Below are 21,066 nucleotides of genomic sequence, written 5' to 3' on the forward strand. Positions count from 1 at the left end.
TGCGAGCAGGCCTGCTGGGCAGTTGTCCTCATCACCTGGGGGCTCAGGCACGAGGCTCAGGGAGGGCGTGGGGCCGCACTACCACTATGCAGCTTCTGAAGGAGCAGGAGCCGCTGTGTGCGAGTGCTGGGAGCACTTCTCCCAGGAGCTTGAAGGCTCCGAATAGCCTTGCTGTGGAGGAGGCCAGAGGAAAGCCTGGCACGGGCAGCCATTTTAGCGAGGGGCCTTTGGTGGGTGCTGAGCCGCGTGTGGCTCGTTTGCGCCTGCTCATCCCTTTGTCAGGAGTAGGAGCAAGGAGGTGGGAGTGGTTTTCCCTTCAGAGGGTCCACGTGTGTCCCTTGATGGGCCAGGCTGCCCGCCACAGGCACCCAGTCTCCCCTCTGCCAACGCTGGGCCGCTCATGACTCTCTTCTCTTGTCTTGTGCCCTTGCCCAACACCCCCTCCTCCCTGGTCTTCCACCCCTCCCGCCCTGCTCTCCCTGGTGGCCCATCACTAGCCCACAGAGAGTCCAGCTGGCAGCCTGCCTTCCGGGGAGCCCAGTGCTGCCGAGGGCACCTTTGCTGTGGCCTGGCCCAGCCAGACGGCCGAGCCGGGGCCTGCCCAAGTAAGTGCCCATCTGCCAGCTCCCAGTTGTCCCCAGTCCCTGGGGGTGTAGCAGTGAGGAAGAGCCTGGAGGAGGAGGCACAGGATGGACGAGGCCACTGTGGGCCTGAGGGTGAGGTCAAGGCGGTGAACCAGGAGGCCCCTAGGATGGGGCTTACCACTCCTGCTCGCTGTGATTTAGGCCAGATTGGCCCCTCTCCCCCTTGCCAGCCCCACCCCAGCCTCCCAGCTTAGGCCTCCTGCAGTGGGAGGGAGGAGCGTTCAGAGCATCTCTCTGTTTGTGGCAGGTACTTTCCAGAATTTTCTCATTTAACTTTCACCCTAACCTAGACATTTCCTCCTTTTACAGATGAGGAAGTGGGGGCTAGAAAGCTTGAGTGATTGATTGTGCCCAGAGCTCGGAAGTGGCCGAGTGTGAGTGTTGGCCCAGGTCAGCCTGACTGAGGCTGGACAGTGTCCACTCTGCCTTGGCCAGGCCCCTCCCCCCATGGTGCCCATCACTGTGCTGCCCCCCTCCTTGGGGAACAGGTGTCCAGGGCTGGGCAAAGGCTGCTCCAGCCTGCCCTGAGTTGTTTGGCCAGGGACAGGCACTTGTTGCTGTCCCCAAGTGTGGGGGTCTCATGGCTCAGCCAGCAGGCCAGGCAGGTGGGAAGAAGCTGAGGCCTGGCCAGGCCTTGGGCTTAGAGGACAGGACCTGTGAGGGAAGGTCGGGGTGGCATCCAGGGGCCCGTGTGGCACGTCACTTGGCATCTCTGTGCTGCCAGCACCTTCTCCAGCAGCTTCCCGTGACAGGCACCCAGCCTCTCCTCCAGGAGCTCCCTGTACTGCCCAGCTCTAGACACTGCTGCTGTCCATGGCCCTTTCCTTGTCCTGGTCACAGCGTCCGTCCCGTGTCTGACCCCATGCCGGCATTTGTGTTGCAGCCAGCAGAGGCCTCCGAGGTGGCGGGTGGGACCCGACCTGCGGCTGGAGCCCAGGAGCCCGGGGAGACAGCAGCAAGTGAAGCAGCCTCCGTAAGACGACAGGGACCAAGACCCTGTCTTTTCTTTCCTGCTGTCTGCCCGCCCTCCCGCTTGTGGCTCCCTAGCCCTGTGTGTTCCCTGTGCTCCTTGCTCTGTGCTGGTCCAGGTCATAGTTCCCGTTGAGGAACCCGGAGGCAGACCAGTCTGGCATCAGTCACAGAGACCCTCCCCTTCCCTTGCCCCTGTGGCCCCTGCCCTCTGGGACCCACTCCCTTACCACGCTGACTGTGCTTCCTCCCCTCAGAGCTCTCTCCCTGCCGTGGTGGTAGAGACCTTCTCAGCGACCGTGAATGGCACCGTGGAGGGCAGCGGTGGGGCAGGACGCTTGGATCTGCCCCCGGGGTTCATGTTCAAGGTACGCCCAGGCCAGCTTGACTCCACAGCCTCTGCTGCCATCTGAGCCGACGGTGCCCTGGCGGTGTGGTCACCCCCTTTTACAGATGAAGACCCTGAGCTGGGAGGCTATGTGGGTTTGCCCAGAGTTCCCCTGCCCCCACTCCCGCTGCTACCCAGTGGGCGGGGTGGCGTCTTGAGCTTTTAGGATCTCCTGTCAGCACGCTGAAGCCCCCACAAGGCCTGGTGCACTGTGCTAGGTTGCAGGGGGGGACCAAAGGGGTCTGCGGGAAGGGGTGTTGAGCTCTTCCCCAACCTCTGCAGGTACAGGCCCAGCACGACTACGTGGCCACCGACACGGATGAGCTGCAGCTCAAAGCTGGTGATGTGGTACTGGTGATCCCCTTCCAGAACCCTGAGGAGCAGGTGAGGGCCCTGGCTGGCTGAGGCGGGAGTGGCCAGCAGGGGGCAGCAGAGACCTGCCAGCTACAGACCTGCAGGCACAGCGCCAGCTGCTCTTCCTTCCTCCTGTTAGCTCCTTCTCTCTGTCTCTGTGCCCTTCTCCCCTGACTCGTTTTCCCCTCCCTTCACCTCCCCCACTCTCTCCCTTCCCTTTGGCCCCTTTCCTGGGCCATCACATCCCCTACCCCGATCTCCTTTCTCTGTTTCCTTGGTCAGCTCTCCTTCTTCCTGGGCTCTGCCTTTCTCTCAGTTTTTTGCATCCAAGTGGCTTTCTTTCTCCCCTCCTCCTTCCCCTGCCTCTGTCCTCCACGGCCTCCTCTCTCCTGGGACAGGATCCCTGGCCACCCCTCTGTGAGCCCTCCTGCCCGGCAGTGAGCTGGCGAGGTGCCCACTCTGCAGCGTCACATTGGGCCGCCTCCTCCAGGCTGGCCTTGCCCTCTGCCCACAGGCACAGTGTGTGGGTTCCAGCAGGCCCCCTTGAACACCCTCAACTGTGTCCCCAGCTGTTTCCCAGGCCAGATAACTCCCAGACCCTCCCCCTGCTGTGGCTTCTCCTGGTTAGTTAATGTCACAGTGAGCTCCAGCCGAGACTGGGGCTGGTGCAGAGCGGGGACTGCCCTCTAAATTCTGACAGGCTGCTGGTTCGGGCCGGGAGGTTTGAGTGCCGAGGGTTTCCTGGGCCCAGTACTAAATCTAACAGCTTCCTTCAACCCTTGGGTCTCCACTGGTCTTCTGGGGGCCAGCCCTGGGCTAGGCAGGATTTTAAGTGGAGTCCTGGCCCCCAACCCACAGTGGGGGTCATGTGGGTGGGTGGACGAGGCTCAAAAAGGACATACATAGGCTCTGTGACAGGCAGGTAATGACGTAACAAAGGCCTAGGGAGGTCCCAGGCAGAGCAAGGTCAGTGATGGCATCTGCCACGGCCAGAGGTGTATGGCCCCTGCGGACCTAGGGATCGGGGTCTGGGGCTGGGAACACTGCCAGAACTTGGGTAGATGGTCCCTGTGAGGGGTCAATATGAAAACAAAGGCCAGGTTTGAGTCTGAGGGCTTGATGGGGTGGCCTTGGGTCACTTGAGGTGCGTTTAACTGGTCAGTGCTCACCAGAAACTTCTGGTATTGTTTGTAGAAGTCTGGAAGGACAGCCAATGTGCTCTGTGAGCACCAGACAGTGAGAAACTCCTTGGCCTGGGATTGAGAGATTTTAGACACATTCAGACCAGCACAGCAGTTAGGTTGCCTTTGAAGAGAGAGGAGAACTCACCCAATGACAGTTAAATCCACATGCTGAAGGGCGGATGTCTCCTGGCTTGGGCAGGTTTGGGTCTGGGATAGCAAGGAATGCTGCCTGGAGGAGGCATTCTTTCAGTTTGGGTGTGACAGGCTAGAGGAAACGATCAGGCAGAGGAGGGGACATCCTCCCAGCAGATCTTAAGTGAGCCCCATGTCCTGTAGGGTTTGAGTGCCCTCCGTCCCCATCCCTGCGTGACCTGGGTGCCCTGTTTTGCTCTCAGGATGAAGGCTGGCTCATGGGCGTGAAGGAGAGTGACTGGAACCAGCACCTAGAGCTGGAGAAATGTCGGGGCGTCTTCCCCGAGAACTTCACCGAGCGGGTTCAGTGAGGGCAGCAGCTGCTGCAGCTGTCTGGGCATGTGGAGAACACCTTTTCCCGAAAAATGTGTGTGTCTTTCTTTCTTTCTTTCTTTCTTTCTTTCTTTCTTTCTTTCTTTCTTTCTTTCTTTCTCTTTCTTTCTTTCTTTCTTTCTTTCTTTCTTTCTTTCTTTCTTTTTCTCTTTCTTTCTTTCTCTCTCTCTTTTTTTTTTTTCCTGATTTTGTTTTTGAACTTTTGAAAAGCGAAGGGAAATCGAGAGAGAGACCTAAGCCAAGAGGTGTTCTCCCAGGGATTAGGTTGTGTTCCAAAGAGTCTGGTTTCGGCGATTCCAGTGGCATCACCAGTGTTCTTGAAGCTGCCGTGTCCCCTAGTTGAGTACCTGGCCGCCCCCACCTCCCACCGCGCCCGCATGTGTGCCTGGCCGCAGGGCCGGGGCCTGGGGGCCGCTGAGCCGCCTCGCTTGCCTGAAGCTTCGGGCCAAGCAGTCTGGGCAAGTGTCCTCTTTCTCCTGGCAGCTGCTGTGGGTGGGGTCGGGTCTCTCCAGAGACCTGGGGGCCCAGACATCAGGCTGGCCTGGCCCTGCCCCGCAGACCGTCTGTGTGCTGTTTGAAAATAAACCTTAGTGTTCAAAACGAAATGAAACAAACTGAACAAAAACCCTCAGAAAATGTGTGTTTGTTGTATTTGTTCTCCCTCCGTTTCTGTCTGCAGTGCAGTGGAACCGTGATTATCGGTGGCTTTTTCTACTGGGACAGTCCACCCCCCCTTAACCTGCTGCCAGGGCAGGTGCTGCTGGGCCGGAGGCTGCATTCTGGCTGTGCCCCCAGCAGCTATGGTGTGCCCGACAACACTTCCTTTAGAGCTCTTCTGGGTCTGGACCCTGCGGAGCCCTTCAGCCCCTGCCCCCTAGCGTTTTTAGTGGTGGTTGGTTGGGATACAGGAGATCAGGGGCTTGAAGACTCAGTTGCCTGCCGCCTTATTTATTAATTTAATACATGTGAGAACTTGGAGGTCAGGTGCCAGAGACTCCATTTCCCAGATGAGGAAACTGAGGCCCAGGGAGGTTCAGTTGCTTGCTGATCAGCAGCGGGACTAGGTTCTGAACCCGAACATTTGGCGCCGGGTGCATGGGAAGGTCTGAGCCTGGTGGCAGTAAAGACAAGTCAGCCCACCCAACTGCTCCTTCGTGCCACCTGCTTCCCTTTCCAATAGGAAGGTCCCCATTGCATGCAGCCCAGTTCTTCAGCTCCTCAGTAGACTTGGGCTGCTGAGAAGCCTGTGACACATGCCTGTGGTGGCCTGGGTCCCTCCCAGCAGCCACCGGAGCTGTGCTCATGGGCCTAGGGACCAGCTGGACCTCCAGGTGCAAGGGACTTGTCTCTGCAGAAATCTGTATGGTGGTAAAAAGCCAGTGAAGGAGACGAACGTCAGAGTCTTAGATTTATTTTTGGGTAACACCCTTGAGCTGTGCTTCAGTTGGTGGCATCGTCGCTGCTGTGGCCCTGCCCTGTCTGTGGTTCGCAGTGTGGGCCCTGCCAACCATAGTTTCTATGAGCACAGGGAGGCACAGAGCTCATTTCCTGTCAGTTACCCCCGCTTCAAAAGCTTTACCTTTTCATTTGTTCGTCCCTTCCACATTGACAGCAATTGCTAGTGGAGCCGGGCCTGAAGACCAGACTTGGTCAGCTCCACTGTGCTTGAGAACCTGGGGTGTGGTCCCTGGGGCCTGGGGGTGTGCCACGAGAATCTTCATTTTTATTTCATGATGAAACACGGAAACATTATGCAGGAGAAAGCGTTTGTCTTAGGTTTTTCACAACATGAGATTCATGGATGTCTCAAATGGTAGCTTTAAGCAACACCCCCTGACCCTCAAGGGGGTCCTGCCCCCTGCACCTGGGCTAAATTTGTCAGGAAAAGCCCTCCTCTGTATCACAGGGGTGGGGTCTGCAGGGAGCTCCCTGCGGGCAGTGGGAGGAAACTGAACCTGCAGAGAGAGCTCCCAGAGGCCGGGAGCCTGGGTGCAGTGCGCCTGTCCAAGTGGGTGGGCAGTTGGCCTGAAGACTGAGTGGGGCTAAGTGGGAGCTGGGACGCTACCAGGTTTATGTCCACCTGAGAGAAATTGGAAATTCAGAGCCGAGCAGCGCACACCTTGTCGGTGCTAATGGTCCCTCCCTTTCTATGCCCAAGGCCACAGACTGTGCACACACAGTCACCAGGCTGTCTCAGAAGGCCCTGGCCCATCTCAGGGAAACCCTTCTGTATTCGTCTCCCTTCTGCCAGCTCCCAAGCCCTTCCCAGTGACTCAGATACTGGCCAGCTCTGGCTGGTCTCTTGCTTCTCATTCTTGGTTGGGTTTGGTAACCACACTGGCATTGCTTTTCTTGGTCCACTCCCCCTGACACCCTTGGTTCTGCCTCTGGGAATTTAAGTATTCGCTCTCCTAGTGTCACTCAGTCCCAAACACCAGGTCTGAACTGGGACACTGTGACAGAACATTGGGTTCATTTGCTCACAAAGCCTCGGCCGGGCGTTCTTAGCATCCAAAGTAGGTGGGTACCCAGGCTACAGCTCAGCCCTCCACGAAGCTTTGGGGTCCCCTGTTCCCTGGGCGCTGGCTTATCTTTGGACAGGTTCCCCAAGAGTTCCGGGTGTGATGTCTGTGCACTGCAGTGTGCAGAAGAGACTTCCGTAGAGAGGCATGAGTCTTCCTTCCCGGGAGCCCCTCAGCAAATCTCCTTTGTCTCATTGGCCTGGGTCCCCAGTGCTGAACCAGTTTCTGTGGCTGGGGGCAGGCCTCTAATTGGCCTCAAAATTACAGGTGGGAGGTGGGACTGGGCTGAGTGGAGGAGGGTGGACACCTGAATGCAAATTTGGGGCGTGGCTTCCAAGGAGAAGGGGGATGGGTTGTAAGAGCCCAAACCAGTGAATGTGCACTGCATGGTGTCTTCCAGAAAAGGCCACGAGATCAGGGAATGTGAATGGATAGAGGCTACATGTGTGTGTTTGTAAGTGTGAGTGTGTGTGTGTGTGTGTGTGTGAGAGAGAGAGAGAGAGAGACTTGGGAGACCCTTACTTTACTCACTCCATGCAGCCTAACTAGGGCTGACCTCAAAAGGGTCAGGTGTGACCAGGGAACATAATCCATGTGGGGATGTTCTTCCATGATCCAGGAGGAAGTCATCTCACCCCCAGCCCAGAACTTGTCCCACCATGGGAGATGGTGTAGACAGTGTGCAACATTCTTCAGCATATGTGGTTGTATCTATACAGGAGAGAAGTGTACAGATCCAGTCTCCTGAACATTCATTCACTTGCTCATTCATTCATTCATTCACTCAGCCAGTTCCCACACAGTCACTGAGATTACAGAGAAGATTCAGGTGTTATTCCCACCCTGATGCACTCACAGTTCGCAGCAGTTGGGGAGTGGGGGTGGGGTGGGGGGGGGAAGCAGGCAAGAACAGGTAGGACCACAGCAGGGGCTGTCATGGTTGTGAGTTCAAGGCTCTGGAGACAAAAAGCAGCTAGCGCCCTGGAGGCACATGGGAGGAGGAGTCTCCCCTGAGCCTGTCAAGGTGATGGGTGTCCCCAGGAGCTGATGCGAGGGAGGCTCTTCTCAGGTAGGGAGAAGCAAGTAGAAGAGGAGGCAAGTCTGGGCAAGAGGAGGGGGGTGGTTGCAGAGGCGTGTGGGGGTTCAGGCTCTCACTGGGGGGCCCGGAGCTCAGGAGAGAGGTCAAGACTGAGGGGCACTGAGGTGGAGACTGGGACCAGGGAAGAGATGAGAGCACTAGGGTATAGGCGGGGGTTGGGGGGGGGGGGAACGTGTGTAGAGGAGGCAGGTAGAGGGCCCCGGCAGGGGTGGGGCTGGGGTGGGGGACTGATCACCAATGTCAGGAGGGAGGAAGAGGTTTCCAGGCGGGACTGCTGAGGAGCTGAGAAATGCTCTCCTGTAAGAAAAGCTCCTGGGGTGCCTGGGTGACTCAGTCGGTTGGGCTTCTGACTTCAGCTCAGGTCATGATCTCAAAGTTCGTGGGTTTGAGCCCCTCTTTGGGCTCTGTGCTGACAGCTCGGAGCCTGGAGCCTGCTTTGGATTCTGTGTCTCCCTCTCTCTCTGCCCCTCCCTCGCTCATGCTCTGTCTCTGTCTCAAAAATAAATAAAAACATTTTAAAAAATTTTAAAGAGAAGCTCCTTCTTCAGCAGCCACTTACGGTCTGTGAGGCTGGACAGGGGAAGGCAGTCAAGACAACCTACCTGGCCGGGGCTCCCAGGAGGGGCTGCCGTGGGCCTGGTGGACACGGCAGGCTGCCACCAGTGGCATCCCAGGCCCCGCTCTGGCTGCGGAAGAGCAAATCGCTGAGGAAAGGTGCTTCTCAGCGTAATTAAAAAGGATAATTAACAAGCAAGGAATGCCTTCCTGACAGCCCCTGATTACAGATGAGGACCCCGGCTGAGGCAGGAGATGGGGAGACGATCCTCTCTCCCAGTCAGCCAAGGTCACCGCAAAGAGGGACATCGAGTCTTGCTAAAGGAAAGGCTTTGTTGGAGTCCCAGGGCGGACCATCCCTGGCCCCACAGCCTGTCAACCCCCAGTGTTCATCTCACGTCTCCGAGGTAGCTTGCTCTGTGTGAACTGCAGATGGCCACCAGGAAGGAGGCACAGCTCCCTTCCCAGGGAGATGAGAAGCTGAGGGTAGGCCAGGGCTCATACACAGAACCACCCAGAACTAAGGAAATAGGGATTCTTTCCTCTGGAAGCCTCGTGCAACACTGCCATTCTTACTTTGGCAGTTCTGGAGGGTGGGTAGTTTCTATAGGGTGGAGTCACAAATGGCCTGGAACTTCTCTATGGTCATCCTCATTAGGAGCCAGCGACTCCAAATCTATGGCTTCAGATGAGTGTGCTCACTCAAGCTTTGGGTAGGTGCATCTATTGCCCATCTTCTCTGGATGTGCATGGGCACCTGTGTATGTGCCTCTAAGCCAGGCTTGTCAAACCTGGGGTACTCCCTAGACATCTCCTGCATCCCACATCCCCCTGGGGCAGACACTGCTGGGTACTCAGCCAATACTCAACTGTTTCTCTTCTCTAACCAAACAGATTTGTTTTCAGGTTACTGAAGAACTCCACTAAGGTCACTGGGCCTTCCTTGCAGCTATAGGTGGGGGCCTTATGATACAGTCCTGGCCAATAAGATAAAGAAGGACATCCCTTCCCAAATAAAAAGCCAAAACTTCCTCAAGACAAAGGTCCTTGCTTCCTTCCCTGCCTAGAACGAAGGCTGGAGGTACAGCAGCCATCTTGTGACCCAGAGGCCACATGCCTGAGGACAAAGAACCACTCGCTGAGGATTTCCAGGTGGAGGGATGGCATCCCAGGGCTGTGCTCATTCCAACCCACCTTCCATCTTCCGACTTTGAGTGTGAAACAAACAAGCCCCTCACATTTGTGGGGGGTTTTTGTTACTTGAAGTGTTCCTGACAGTGCCATGCTCCTGTGTCTGTCACCGGGTCCTCTGACTGGTCTCTTAAAGAGTTTTGAAACCAGTTTCTCTCTGTCCATCTCCCCTTCCTCCTGGTCGAGGCTTGTCACCTCTTCCTGCACTAATGTGACACTGTTCTGGTGGTCTCACTGCCACCTCAGCCTCTCCCTCTGGCCCATCCCAGGAGCACACCATGGCTGCCAGGACAATTTTTCAGAGACTCACTCCTGACCACATGGCTCTGTGTTTTCCCACACAAGTCCAGGTCCCTCACCCAGACCCTTCAGGATCTGGCCCCTGACCATCTCTCCACTCTGTCTTCCACTATTCCCTGCCTTGACATGGCTGAGCCACATGGCCTCTTCCCACCGTCCCACTTTTGGCTGCCATGCTGTGGCCCAGTGCCCTCGGAGACAGGCCTTCTCCTCTCCTTCTGAAACCCACTCCCCTTTAGACCTGGGTGTCCAGCCCCGGAGGTCAGCCATTTCCTCCGGGATCACCCTCATGAGTCTGTCTGTCCCGGCATTTGTCATGCTGCATGTAGTGGGCTGAGCTTAGCTGCTGCTCCCTCCCCCTACCTGCAGGAGCCCTCTGTGGCCCTTGGCTCCAGGTGCTCAGAGTGTGGTGCTCCACCATGCTCTCTGCTTGGACCCTGCCCCATGGCCACCAGAGTATTGCAGAAGCCACAGGGCATCATCTACTAAAAATGAGAACAGGTGAGTGCCAATCCCATCACCCCAATCCAGTGACCTATTTCATTTTTGCCTGTTTTGGAGTGTAGTTTTTATTTAAAAAATTTTTAATCGTTAGTTTTTTTTTTAAGTTTATTTATTTATTTATTTATTTAGAGAGAGAACAAGCAAGGAAGGGGCCCAGAGAGAGGGGGACAGAGGATCTGAAGCAGGCTCTGTGCTGACAGGCTGACGTGGGACTCAAACTCATGAACCATGGAACCATGAGATCATGACTTGGGCTGAAGTCTGATGTTTAACTGCCTGAGCCACCCAGGTGCCCTGGAGTGGGGTTTTTAAATACTTGAGGGCAGAGTGGTGCTTCTCCTGGCTGCCTTTCACCTGGTTCATTTGACCCAATGATAGTCTTATCAGCCCTCTGTGGGCTCTGAGTCTGCCACAGCCGACTTCTGGCTCAGCCTGTGTCCTAATGTGGGTAAAGCCCGGCACCCAGGATGGACAAGGAAACCCGTCCTGACTCTGCTCAGAGCCCTCTGTGGGACCTCCAGCAGTTTGGTTAGAGGCCTTGAACCCAGGTTCTCCGTATGTCAGTAAGGAGGTTGATGACAAGATCAGGTGTAACAAAATCGCTGAACTCCACAGAGCCACCCCCTGCAGAGCCCTGAGGCACACCACTACAGACTCACACTTGCTCAGATATTCTCTTTTGAAATGTTGGTTTCCCCACTTTGACACCCGTCCCCCTGCCCCACTGTCCTGTGAGCCGTGAATCTTTCTCTTTTTTGCTCAAAAAATTTTCCGAGAGACCACAGGCAAGATGAGTGTCGGTAATTTCTTGAGCCATCAATTCATGCAAATGAATATGATCTTCCAAAATAGTATGCTGTGTGTATGTGTCCTTTTTTGAACAAAAGACTGCAGTTGCTCAGCACATTCTAGAATTTCCTCTCTGGGAAGCATCTTCAGGCTAGCGGCAACACTGTTTGGATGCATTCCATGCTGACAGATTATCACCTTCTGACGGGGAATTCGTTTTTTTGTGTCATAGGAAGAAAACAATTTCTATTAGAAAAGTTGCCTAGAGTTTGAAGCTGAAATGGATTGGGCTAGCAAGAAACAAAAAAATTCCTCTAACAGAGTCAAAAGGTCATTTGTTGGGGGGGGGGGAAGCTTAAGATCGTATTTAGTTCTGAAACATGATTCCTCTACACTCTCACACATGGCCTGAGTAGCAGAAGCCAAAAGGTGAGTTGTTCTTCATGATAAAGGGATTTTACTTGTGCCTGTGGGAGATGAGGGAGGTGAGGACCCCGCAAGGGGAAGGGTGGAGGGAAAGGAAGAGTCTGGAAGAAGACAGGAGCCTGAGGAAGTGGCAGTGAGCCAGGCCTGAGGAAGGACCAAGGGCAAGAAATATCTTCGGTGGCAAACACCTGGTGTTCGTGAGACAGTGGAGACTTCTTAACATTCAATTTAACTTGCTTCTAATTCTGTGCTGGGTTGAAAACCCCACCTTTTGATCCTACACCTTTAGTGTGTCAATGTTGCTTTGAGGAAACCAAGGAACAGGACCCAGTTGCATGCAGAAGCTGACCCAGGGCAGAGAGGGGAGCTGCCGGGGACGGAGGTCGTGCTGGGAGCAGAGTGGGGACAGAGCAGTGCTTGGGAAAAAAGCCACATCCCCCCAGCCCTCTGCCTTGAGGAGGAAGCCCTAGGAGATGGTGGGGCAGGAACTGAAATTTTCAAAATACAAAGGGAAAGGACAGTGAGCTGTTTGACTCAGGAACACAGGGAAGGGTGATTCCAGAGGGAACAAGGGCTCAAGGCACTAAAAAGGCTGATGTGTGGGTTATATCCAGGCCCCTGCAAGCAGGCGTGAGGGTGCTTGAGAACTGGGTTCTGGCACTGGAGGCATATAGGCTTGATGGTGTGACCCCACCTTGGGTCTCTGTTTCCTATCAAATAGTGGTGACAACACTTAGTTCACATAGAGGTAGTGGGAATTAAGAAGCTTTGCAGGGGTGCCTGGGTGGCTCAGTCGGTTGAGCGTCTGACTCTTGATTTCGACTCAGGACATGATCTCGCAGTTCATGAGTTCTAGCCCCGCATTGGACTCTGTGCTGGTGGCATGGAGCCTGCTTGGAATTCTTTCTGTCTCTCTGCCCCTCCCCAGCTCATGTTCTCTCTCTCTTTCTCAAAATAAATAAACTTAGAATAAAGAAGCATTACAGAATAATTTTAAAAAGTAAAACCATGCATTTATATATACATGTCTTAAGCAAATAGAAACACAACACATTTTATTTAACTAATGAGGAGCCAGTGACCTGCTACAGGCAGTTTACATGAGAACTGGATTTACAGAGATTTATAGTTTCTCCCGCACAACTGCATTATGTGCATCTCAGTCAGCCTGCATTAACAAACTCTATCTCTACAGAGCTGCAAAACAGCCCAGCCCCAGACACTCAACGCTGTGCGCCCCATAGAGTCAGACAACCCCAAGGCCCACTAGGTCATGCCCAGATTTCCAGTGAAGAGACACACAGTAATTCTTTTGCCTATTTAAAGTGTTTCATATTTTTAAAAAAGTCTTCCTCCTTCTCCCCCAGGGTCATAATAATCTCAGAAAATTATTCTTGATCCTAAAACAATGGGTCTCATCAGGCTTGGCCTGATTATTTACACAGGTGCAGTAAAAATGTTCATTAAGTTACAGGCCTCCTTGACTGGGCTTTCAAATCCAGGGAGCTGTACAACATTGTGCGACGGCAAAGGCCCTGGAATTCCTGTGTGTCTAGAAGTTTCATTCTCAGCCTTGATATCTAGAAGCTTCTATTATTTCCCAGGAAATGGAGCTCAAGGAACCATTGACATCACATAATTGGATGATTTCCTCTCTGTTCAAAGTTCCTGAGACTGGGGAATGCTCCTGGCCTGCAGGAAACCACCTTATTTCCCACCTGTGAGGCTGGCCCTGCCACGCTCTCCCAGGAGGGCCTTGTGGCATTGATTCTGTACGTAAAATGGCTCATTGTACCTGGATAAATGAGAGTTATCCCCAGGTATGGCATCCCAAATGCACAATCCAATTATACTTTGGTAAAAAGGAGGACAGTTTCTCATTGAACGTATGACATTAACTACACTTCCATGAAAAGTTGAAAGAATGAAGTAAGAGCTTCTGAATTCTGGGGGGAAGGGGGCTGTCAGTGGGAATCAGAGGAAAATGTTTCTTTTCATGCTCAGCTGTGAGCTGTTTTAACAGCTAAACACAGTGTCCGTTTTCCATGGGAGGTGCTTCTACTCAGTAAGCAGGTCATGAGACCTGTACAAAATGTCTAGTGAGCACCACTGGCACTGACCAACAATGGCAGGGGCCTAAATGTCCACCAACAGGAAATGGATAAACTATAGTCATGCGAGGGGGAAATGAATGAGCAGGAGTGTATATATCAACATGGACACATGTCAAAAATCAGTGTTCATCACCTTTTCCCCAAAAGAGAAAGCTGCAGATGGAGAGGTACAATCTGCTCCCGATTTTATGAAGATTAAAAGCTTGAAAACTGCACTATATATCACTGATGGATATCTATACATAACAAAGTGTTTAAAAATACATGGGGAGAATATATATTCAATTCAGATGAATAGCAGCTTCTGAGGAGGGAGGTACATGGGAGAAAAGGCACCCAGGGACTTTGGCCATTTCTAGGGGAAAAAAATGTTTCTTTTCAATATACAAAAGCAAAGTCTATTAAATTGTAGGCTAAGAAGGAAGAGAAAGGGCTTCCTGACAGATCTGTAAATGAAGATAACTAAAGCAACATCAACAATGCTCCAAAAAATAATCACAGTAAAATAGCCTCATTCAATAAAAAATAATTCTTGTTTGCTGTTGGCTTTCAGAAAGCTTCTTTTTTTTTCAAATGTTTATTTTTTACTTTTGAGAGAGAGAGAGAGTGGGAGGGGCCGAGAGAGGGTGGGGATAGAGGACCCAAAGCTGGGGCTCTGAGCCGACAGCAGAGAGCCCAGTGTGGGGGCTCGAACTCACCAACTGTGAGATCACGACTTGAGGCAAGATCATGACCTGAGCTGAAGTTGGACGCTTAACCAGCTGAGCCACCCAGGCACCCTGCTGAAAGCTTCTGCTCTGAACCAAGTCCTAGAACTCCTGATCCATCTGTTCGTGTGGGCTGAAGTTTGTGCAGGCAAGGTCAGCTGAGCAGCCTGTCCCAGAGGTGACTCATCAGGTGTCGGCAGTCGGAGCCACTGGTACAGTCCCTTCATGACGACCTCAGGCTGCCTTCTGTGCTGGACACAGCCTGCGGAGGATAGCAGAGCTCCCAGACAAACAGCAGAGAAACTAAGAGCAACTGGTGGAAAAACTGTGGTTAATTTTGTACAGTAGCCAGTAACACAAAGACAGAAGAGAGTAAAATACTATATTGGAAGTAACTATTTCACAAGAGTTCTGATGAGTGTTTCCCTGAGAATAAAAGACATGATGGACAGCAAGGGCACTGGCAAGGCTTCAGGGCCTTCCTGTAAAGCAGGCGACATCTGGAATATTCATGCTGATGACATTTACGGAGACAAACTTAACCTAGGGAAGGCTGAGGGTCTCTTCTGATGTGATAACCCTTCCAATGCAGCTCTGATACGGGAATATGGAACCCATTAAACAAACATAATTACTTAGCATCTCTTGTCCTCATCTCATAAGATGAAGGAACAAATCTTTGTGAGTTTCCAGGGGATTTCTGGGACGTTTCAAAGAACGTTTTCACTGAAGATATCTGAAAGTTTTGTTTTACTGTTTCTGTATTTAGGATTTGGTCTTAAGAAGGAGGAACCAAAAGAGTTGTCAGGGAATATTTGGGTGCTTGATTAAAAGAGTACCATGGGCACCCAGAAAGAATCCTTGCTCATCTGTTTAGTATTAATAGAAAACTGTGGGGTGCCAGGGTCGTTCAATATTTACAAATCAATCAATGTGATACATTACATTAATAAAATAAAGGATAAGAACCGTATGATTCTCTCAGTAGATGCAGAAAAATCATTTGACCAAGTACAACATCCATTCATGATAAAAGCCCTCAACAGGGTAGGTCAAGAGAGAACATACCTCCACATAATGAAACCCATATATGACAAACACACTGAAAACAGCATTCTCAATGGGGAAAAACTGAGAGCTTTTCCCTGAAGGTCAGGAACAAGACGAGGATGTTCATTCTTACCACTTATATTTCACATAGTACTGGAAGGCTTAGCCACAGTATTCAGACAACAAAAAGAAAAAAAAGGCATCCAAATTGGTAAGGTAGAAGTGAAACTTTCACTATTGCAGATTACACGTTACTGTCTGTAGGAAACCTGAAAGAATCCACTGAAAAACTGCCCGAACTGATAAATTCAGTAAAGTTGCAGGATACAAAATCAATGTAGAGAAATCTGTTCTATACAGTAATAATGAAGTAACAGAAAGAGAAATTAAGAAAACAATACCATTTACAAATTCACCAAAAATAATAAGATACCTAGGAATAAACCTAATCAAAGAGTAAAAGACTTATACTCTGAAAACAATAAAACACTGATGAAAGAAACTGAAGATGACACAAACAAATGGAAAGACATTCCATTCTCATGGACTAGAAGAACAAAGATTGTTAAAATGTCAACACTACCCAAAGCAATCTACACATTCAACGCAATCCGTATCAAAACACAAACAGCATTTTTCACAGAGCTAGATAAAACAATCCTAAAATTTGTATGCAACCACCAAAGACAAAGCAATATACATATATATTTTTTAGGAAGACTCCACACTCAGCACAGAATCCAATGAGGGACTTGAAGTCACAACCTGAGATCAACATCTGAGCTGAGATCAAGAGTCCGATCCTTAACTGACTGAGCCACCCAGGTGCCCTGCCAAGGCAAAGCGGTAGGCAAAAAGAAAAAGCAAAGCAAAGCCAGAGGCATCAAAATTCTGGACTTCAAGTTATGTTACAAAGCTGTAGTCATCAAAACAGTATGGAACTGGCACAAGAATAGACACATAGATCCATAAAACAGAAAAGAAAACCCAGAAACAAACCCACATTTATATGGCCAATTAATCTTTGAAAAAGCAGTAAAGAATATCCAATGGGAAAAAGACAGTCTTTTCAAAAAACGTGTTGGGAAAACTGGACAGCAACATGCAAAAGAATAAAACTGGACCATTTTCTTACACCATCCACAAAAGTAAACTCAAAATGGATGAAAGACCTAAATGTCAGACCTGAAACCGTAAAAGTCCTAGAGGAGGACATAGGCAGTAACCTCTTTAACATCAGCCACAGCAACTTCTTTTCTAGGTATGTTCCTGAGACAAGAGAAATAAAACCAAAAATTAACTATTGGGATTGCATCAAAATAGAAAGCTTCTGCACAGTGAAGGAAACAATCAACAAAACTAAAAGGCAACCTATGGAATGGGAGGAGATATTTACAAATGACATATCTGATAAAGGGTTAGTATTCCGAATATATAAAGAACTTATAAAACTCAACACCCCAAACCCAAATAATCCAGTTAAAAATGGGCAGAAGACATGAGCAGACATTTATCCAAAGAAGGTATGCAGATGGCCAACAGACACATGAGAAGATGCTCAACATCACTCATCATCAGGGAAATGCAAATCAAAACAATGAGATACCACCTCACACCTGTCAGAGTGGCCAAAATCAACAACACAAGAAACGAGTGTTGGCAAGGATGTGGAGAAAAAGGAACCCTTGTGCACTGTTGATGGGAAAGCAAACTGGTGCAGCCACTCTGGAAGTAAGTATAAAGGCTCCTCAAAAAGTTAAAAATAGAACTACTCTATAATCTAGCAATTGTACTACTGGATATTTACCCAAAGAATACAAGAGCACTAATTCAAAGGGATACACATGCCCCAAAGTTATAGCAGCATTACTGACAATAGCAAAATTATGGAAACAGCCCAAGTGTTCACTGACTGATGAATGGATAAAGAAGATGTGGTATACATGTATATATGGTATATACATACATATATATATATATATATATATATATATATACACACACACACACACACACATACAATGGAATATTATTCAGGCATAAAAAAGAATGAAGTCTTGTCATTTGCAACAAAATGGATGGATGGAGCTAGAGAGAATAATACTAAGTGAAATAAGTCAGTCAGGAAAAGACAAATACCATATGATTTCACTTATATGCAGAGTTTAAGAAAACAAATGAACAAAGGGGAAAAAAAGAGAGAGGGAAACCAAGAAACAGACTCTTTTTAATGTTTACTTTTATTTTTGAGAGAGAGAGAGAGTGTGAGTGGGGGTACAGGTAGAGAGAGAGGGAGACACAGAATCTGAAGTAGGCTCTTGGCTCTGAGCTGTCAGCACAGAGCTGGATGTGGGGCTTGAACCCACAAGCTGTGAGATCATAAACTGAGATGAAGTCAAGCACTTAACTGACTGAGCCACCCAGGCACCCCAGAAACAGACTCTTAACTACAGTGAACAAACTGATGGTTATCAGAGGGGAGGTGAGTGGGGGGGGGATGGGTGAAATAGGTGATGGGGATTTAGGAGTGCACTTGCTGTGATGAGCACAGAGTGATGTATGGTAGTGTTGAATCACTATATTATACACCTGCAGCTAATATTACACTGTATGTCAACTAACTGAAATTTAAATAAAAACAGAAAGAAAGAAAGAAAGAAAGAAAGAAAGAAAGAAAGAAAGGAATGTATTGTAAAGTGAACATACAACTAGGTGATGTCATTTTGAAGACCTACATCTATTTCACAAGTGAGGTTTTGTATGTATTTCGTTTTTTAATAACCAGGGACATAATAAAGTCAACATAAAGCACATCTGTTTTTATGGTAGCACTCAAGCTATCTGTTATTTGAGCAGATTACACACAGGTAAAAAATCACCTTCTGCATTGTAGACAAAGGCACTTACCAATAAACCAAGGCAGCAAACCCATCAACAGTGGCTGAGTTTTGCCAAATTTTTAAACGTACTTCATTGTTTTATTTCAGACTCATGTGCTATAAACAAAGGCAAACACAATGTACTTTTTCACTTTTGTCCTTCACTGCTCTCTTCCACATTCCTGAATGAAATCGCTCTCTACGGCCTCACAAAACAAAAGCTCATACACAATTGTACTTCTTTGTTGGTATTGCTTGTGTATAGCATCAACCATCCACACTAATGATGACTTTTATCCAAAGTAACCAACTTCAGTTTTACGGAAAAAAACCTGGAGGCGGGGGAAAATTGAGAACTACCTCTGGCCAGTCTGTGAGCAGATGTGCAGCGTGCGCGAACACACATGCACATATTTCTGCAGCCGCGTGCATCCATTTTACTTTTTTTTTTTTTTTTAATTTTTTAACGTCTATTCTTTTTGAGAGACAGAGAGACAGAGTTTGAGCCGGGGAGGGGCAGAGAAAGAGGGAGACAGAGAATTCGAAGGAGGCTTCAGGCTCTGAGCTGTCAGCTCAGAGCCTGATGTGGGGCTCGAACTCACGAATTGCGAGATCATGACCTTAGCCAAAGTCAGATGCTTAACTGACTGAGCCACTCAGGTGCCCCCATATTACTTCTTAAAGTGGGAAACATGAATACATTTATCAATGTAACTAAATATATAGTCTTTGTGTAGCATATGAAAATAAGAAGCAAAATAATATAAACAAAATTATGCTTAATAATTATGTTTTAGTATCGTATCTTAGAAATTACCTAGGTAGCTAATGATCATCCATTAATTAGCTCCATTCAATATCAGTTTAGGGTTTTAAGTTATCTGAAGATATTGGAAATTTACTTAATAAGATATACCAGAAAATATATGATAAATTTGTGTAAAGAATGATTCCATTTAGAGGATCATCAATTTACGGTTTTCATCATTGTATAGTGTAAAAGAAGGCCAACTTTTTGATCATTCACCAGTAAATATTTAGGAAGTTCAGATGAACTATTCTCTTCATGATAAAGCAATGGAAAGCAAACAGGTACTTGCATTATACTTAACAATAATAAATCGAAGAAAAGACATGCCTTTTCCTTTAAAACCAAAGTTGTTAAGCTAATGTGATTTACTTTATGTGAATATGGATTTACAAAACATTTCTAAGTTAGCAATTTCTTTATGAAGGATATTTTTCAAAGATTAACACTCAAAAGTATTGTTAAGTCAGGAATATTAAGATTTAATAAGTGCTTACTTCTTTCCTATAAATGAATCAGAATAGGGCTCCTTTGACTTAAGAAACATAAGAACCTAATGTATTTTACACTCATACACCACGAGGTTAAGGCCTTTTTCACAGTAGGCTCCTAGACACATGGATGGACAGACTCATCAAGAGATTTTGGCTTTTGTTCCATAGTTTCAGCCACAGGCCAAAAATGAACACAAAATTTGACCAATCCTAGATCTCAAAGAGATATTCTTCTCAGGGGGCATGAAATTCTTAATGGACTTGAGCCCCAAACAGACAAACAAAGACTAACAAGCTGGATTTTCTGTTGTTTCTCACCCAAAAGTGGCTAGATCACTATCATCTGTCTACAGCGATCATCAAATGGTCAGACTGAAAACCAAATTTCCAACCACTATTGCCAAGAATGGAGACATTAGCTGTCATGCAAGAACCAGAAGAAAAACACAAACACAAATTCAGTAAAGATTAGAAAAACAGAACCAGAGAAACAGAGGGTGAGCAAAAGCAAAGTTCTGTTGCTGGTTAGGACTCACTCTGGGGGCCTAGAAGGGCTAGGTCTGAGCTCAGCAACCCAGGAAGTGCCCTCTCCGGCAGCTCATTTACCCGGGTCTGGCCAGTGAGTCTACTGGGTATCTCATGGGACCTTGGAAACTACTAAAGAATCATTTTCAAAGAGGTTTAATTTTAATTATGACTCTCATACAAATGTAAATACTTTGAAGAGTGTATTTAACTACTAGTGAACAAGGGGGCCAGTTCAGATGACAATTGGGCTTACTGAGATTGTATTCTCCACTGGATACAATCCATTTGCATTGCTAAGGACAAAAAAAAATCTTTATCACCACCAGCCTTCTGAAAATTTCTCTCTCTCCAGGCTTGCCAAATAGCCCAACTAAAAACAACCAAAGGCCCACGTCCTCATAAAATCAGATAGTTCCTGGAAGGTCTGCTAGCCAGAATTCTGCTGAAAGGATACCCTGTAATCTTTTTACCCAAGTTCACCTGTCACAGAGGATAGCCCAGGTAAATGGCAACCGCTTGGTCAAGTCCAGTGACTAGCAGTCATCAGGTGGTCAACAATTTTTTCAGGCAGGAAGGAACCATAGCTCCAGGGCATTGTCCAGACCTGGCTCGTGCCCTGACTTCTCTGAGTTGACTTCTGCTTTCCTGGGAAAGAGAAGAACTCCTGAGGGTAGGGTCAAATAGGGGAGAGAAAGAGAACTCCTGAGGGTAGGGTCAAATAGGGAGACACCTGCTAAGGACGTGGGTTTGCTGGCTTCCTGTGGGAACATAGAGTTGTTTCCCTATTCCCCCAGTTTCTCTGGAAAGTTGCACATTCTTCACAAACAAACATTTATTTTGAATGCACTGGAATTTACACAGAAGTGAACAGTATAATAGTTAAAAAATAAATACAACATTTTTCTTATTACAGAAGTGACTTAAAAAGTTTTTAACAACCAAAATGGTACAGACAGTGACAATTAAGTCCCCATACTGACCAATGAGAATGGATGTGGGCTGCAGACGCACTAATTCATTTTGGTCATCTGGTTCC

General features: G+C 48.8%; 1 protein-coding gene across 10 annotated transcripts in view; it reads left to right on the forward strand.

Annotated features, from left to right (window-relative positions):
* Positions 1 to 4,171, forward strand: part of BIN1 (bridging integrator 1) — a 55,309-nt gene extending 51,138 nt beyond the window's left edge. For 5 of the 10 annotated variants that reach the window (XM_042954108.1, XM_042954111.1, XM_042954110.1 and 2 more), the window contains 4 exons: positions 1,528 to 1,617; positions 1,871 to 1,981; positions 2,284 to 2,385; positions 3,935 to 4,171. In XM_042954108.1, coding sequence (XP_042810042.1) covers positions 1,528 to 1,617; positions 1,871 to 1,981; positions 2,284 to 2,385; positions 3,935 to 4,042 — 411 coding nt within the window. In that variant the 3' untranslated portion in view covers positions 4,043 to 4,171. Of the gene's footprint in view, positions 1 to 497; positions 606 to 1,527; positions 1,618 to 1,870; positions 1,982 to 2,283; positions 2,386 to 3,934 lie in introns of all 10 variants that reach the window. The other 5 variants (XM_042954112.1, XM_042954115.1, XM_042954116.1 and 2 more) reach the window with 2 other exon arrangements.
* The last annotated feature ends 16,895 nt before the right edge of the window (positions 4,172 to 21,066 follow it).

Source organism: Panthera leo, chromosome C1 (genome assembly GCF_018350215.1).
Source record: "Panthera leo isolate Ple1 chromosome C1, P.leo_Ple1_pat1.1, whole genome shotgun sequence".
NCBI classification, from domain to species: Eukaryota; Metazoa; Chordata; class Mammalia; order Carnivora; family Felidae; genus Panthera; species Panthera leo.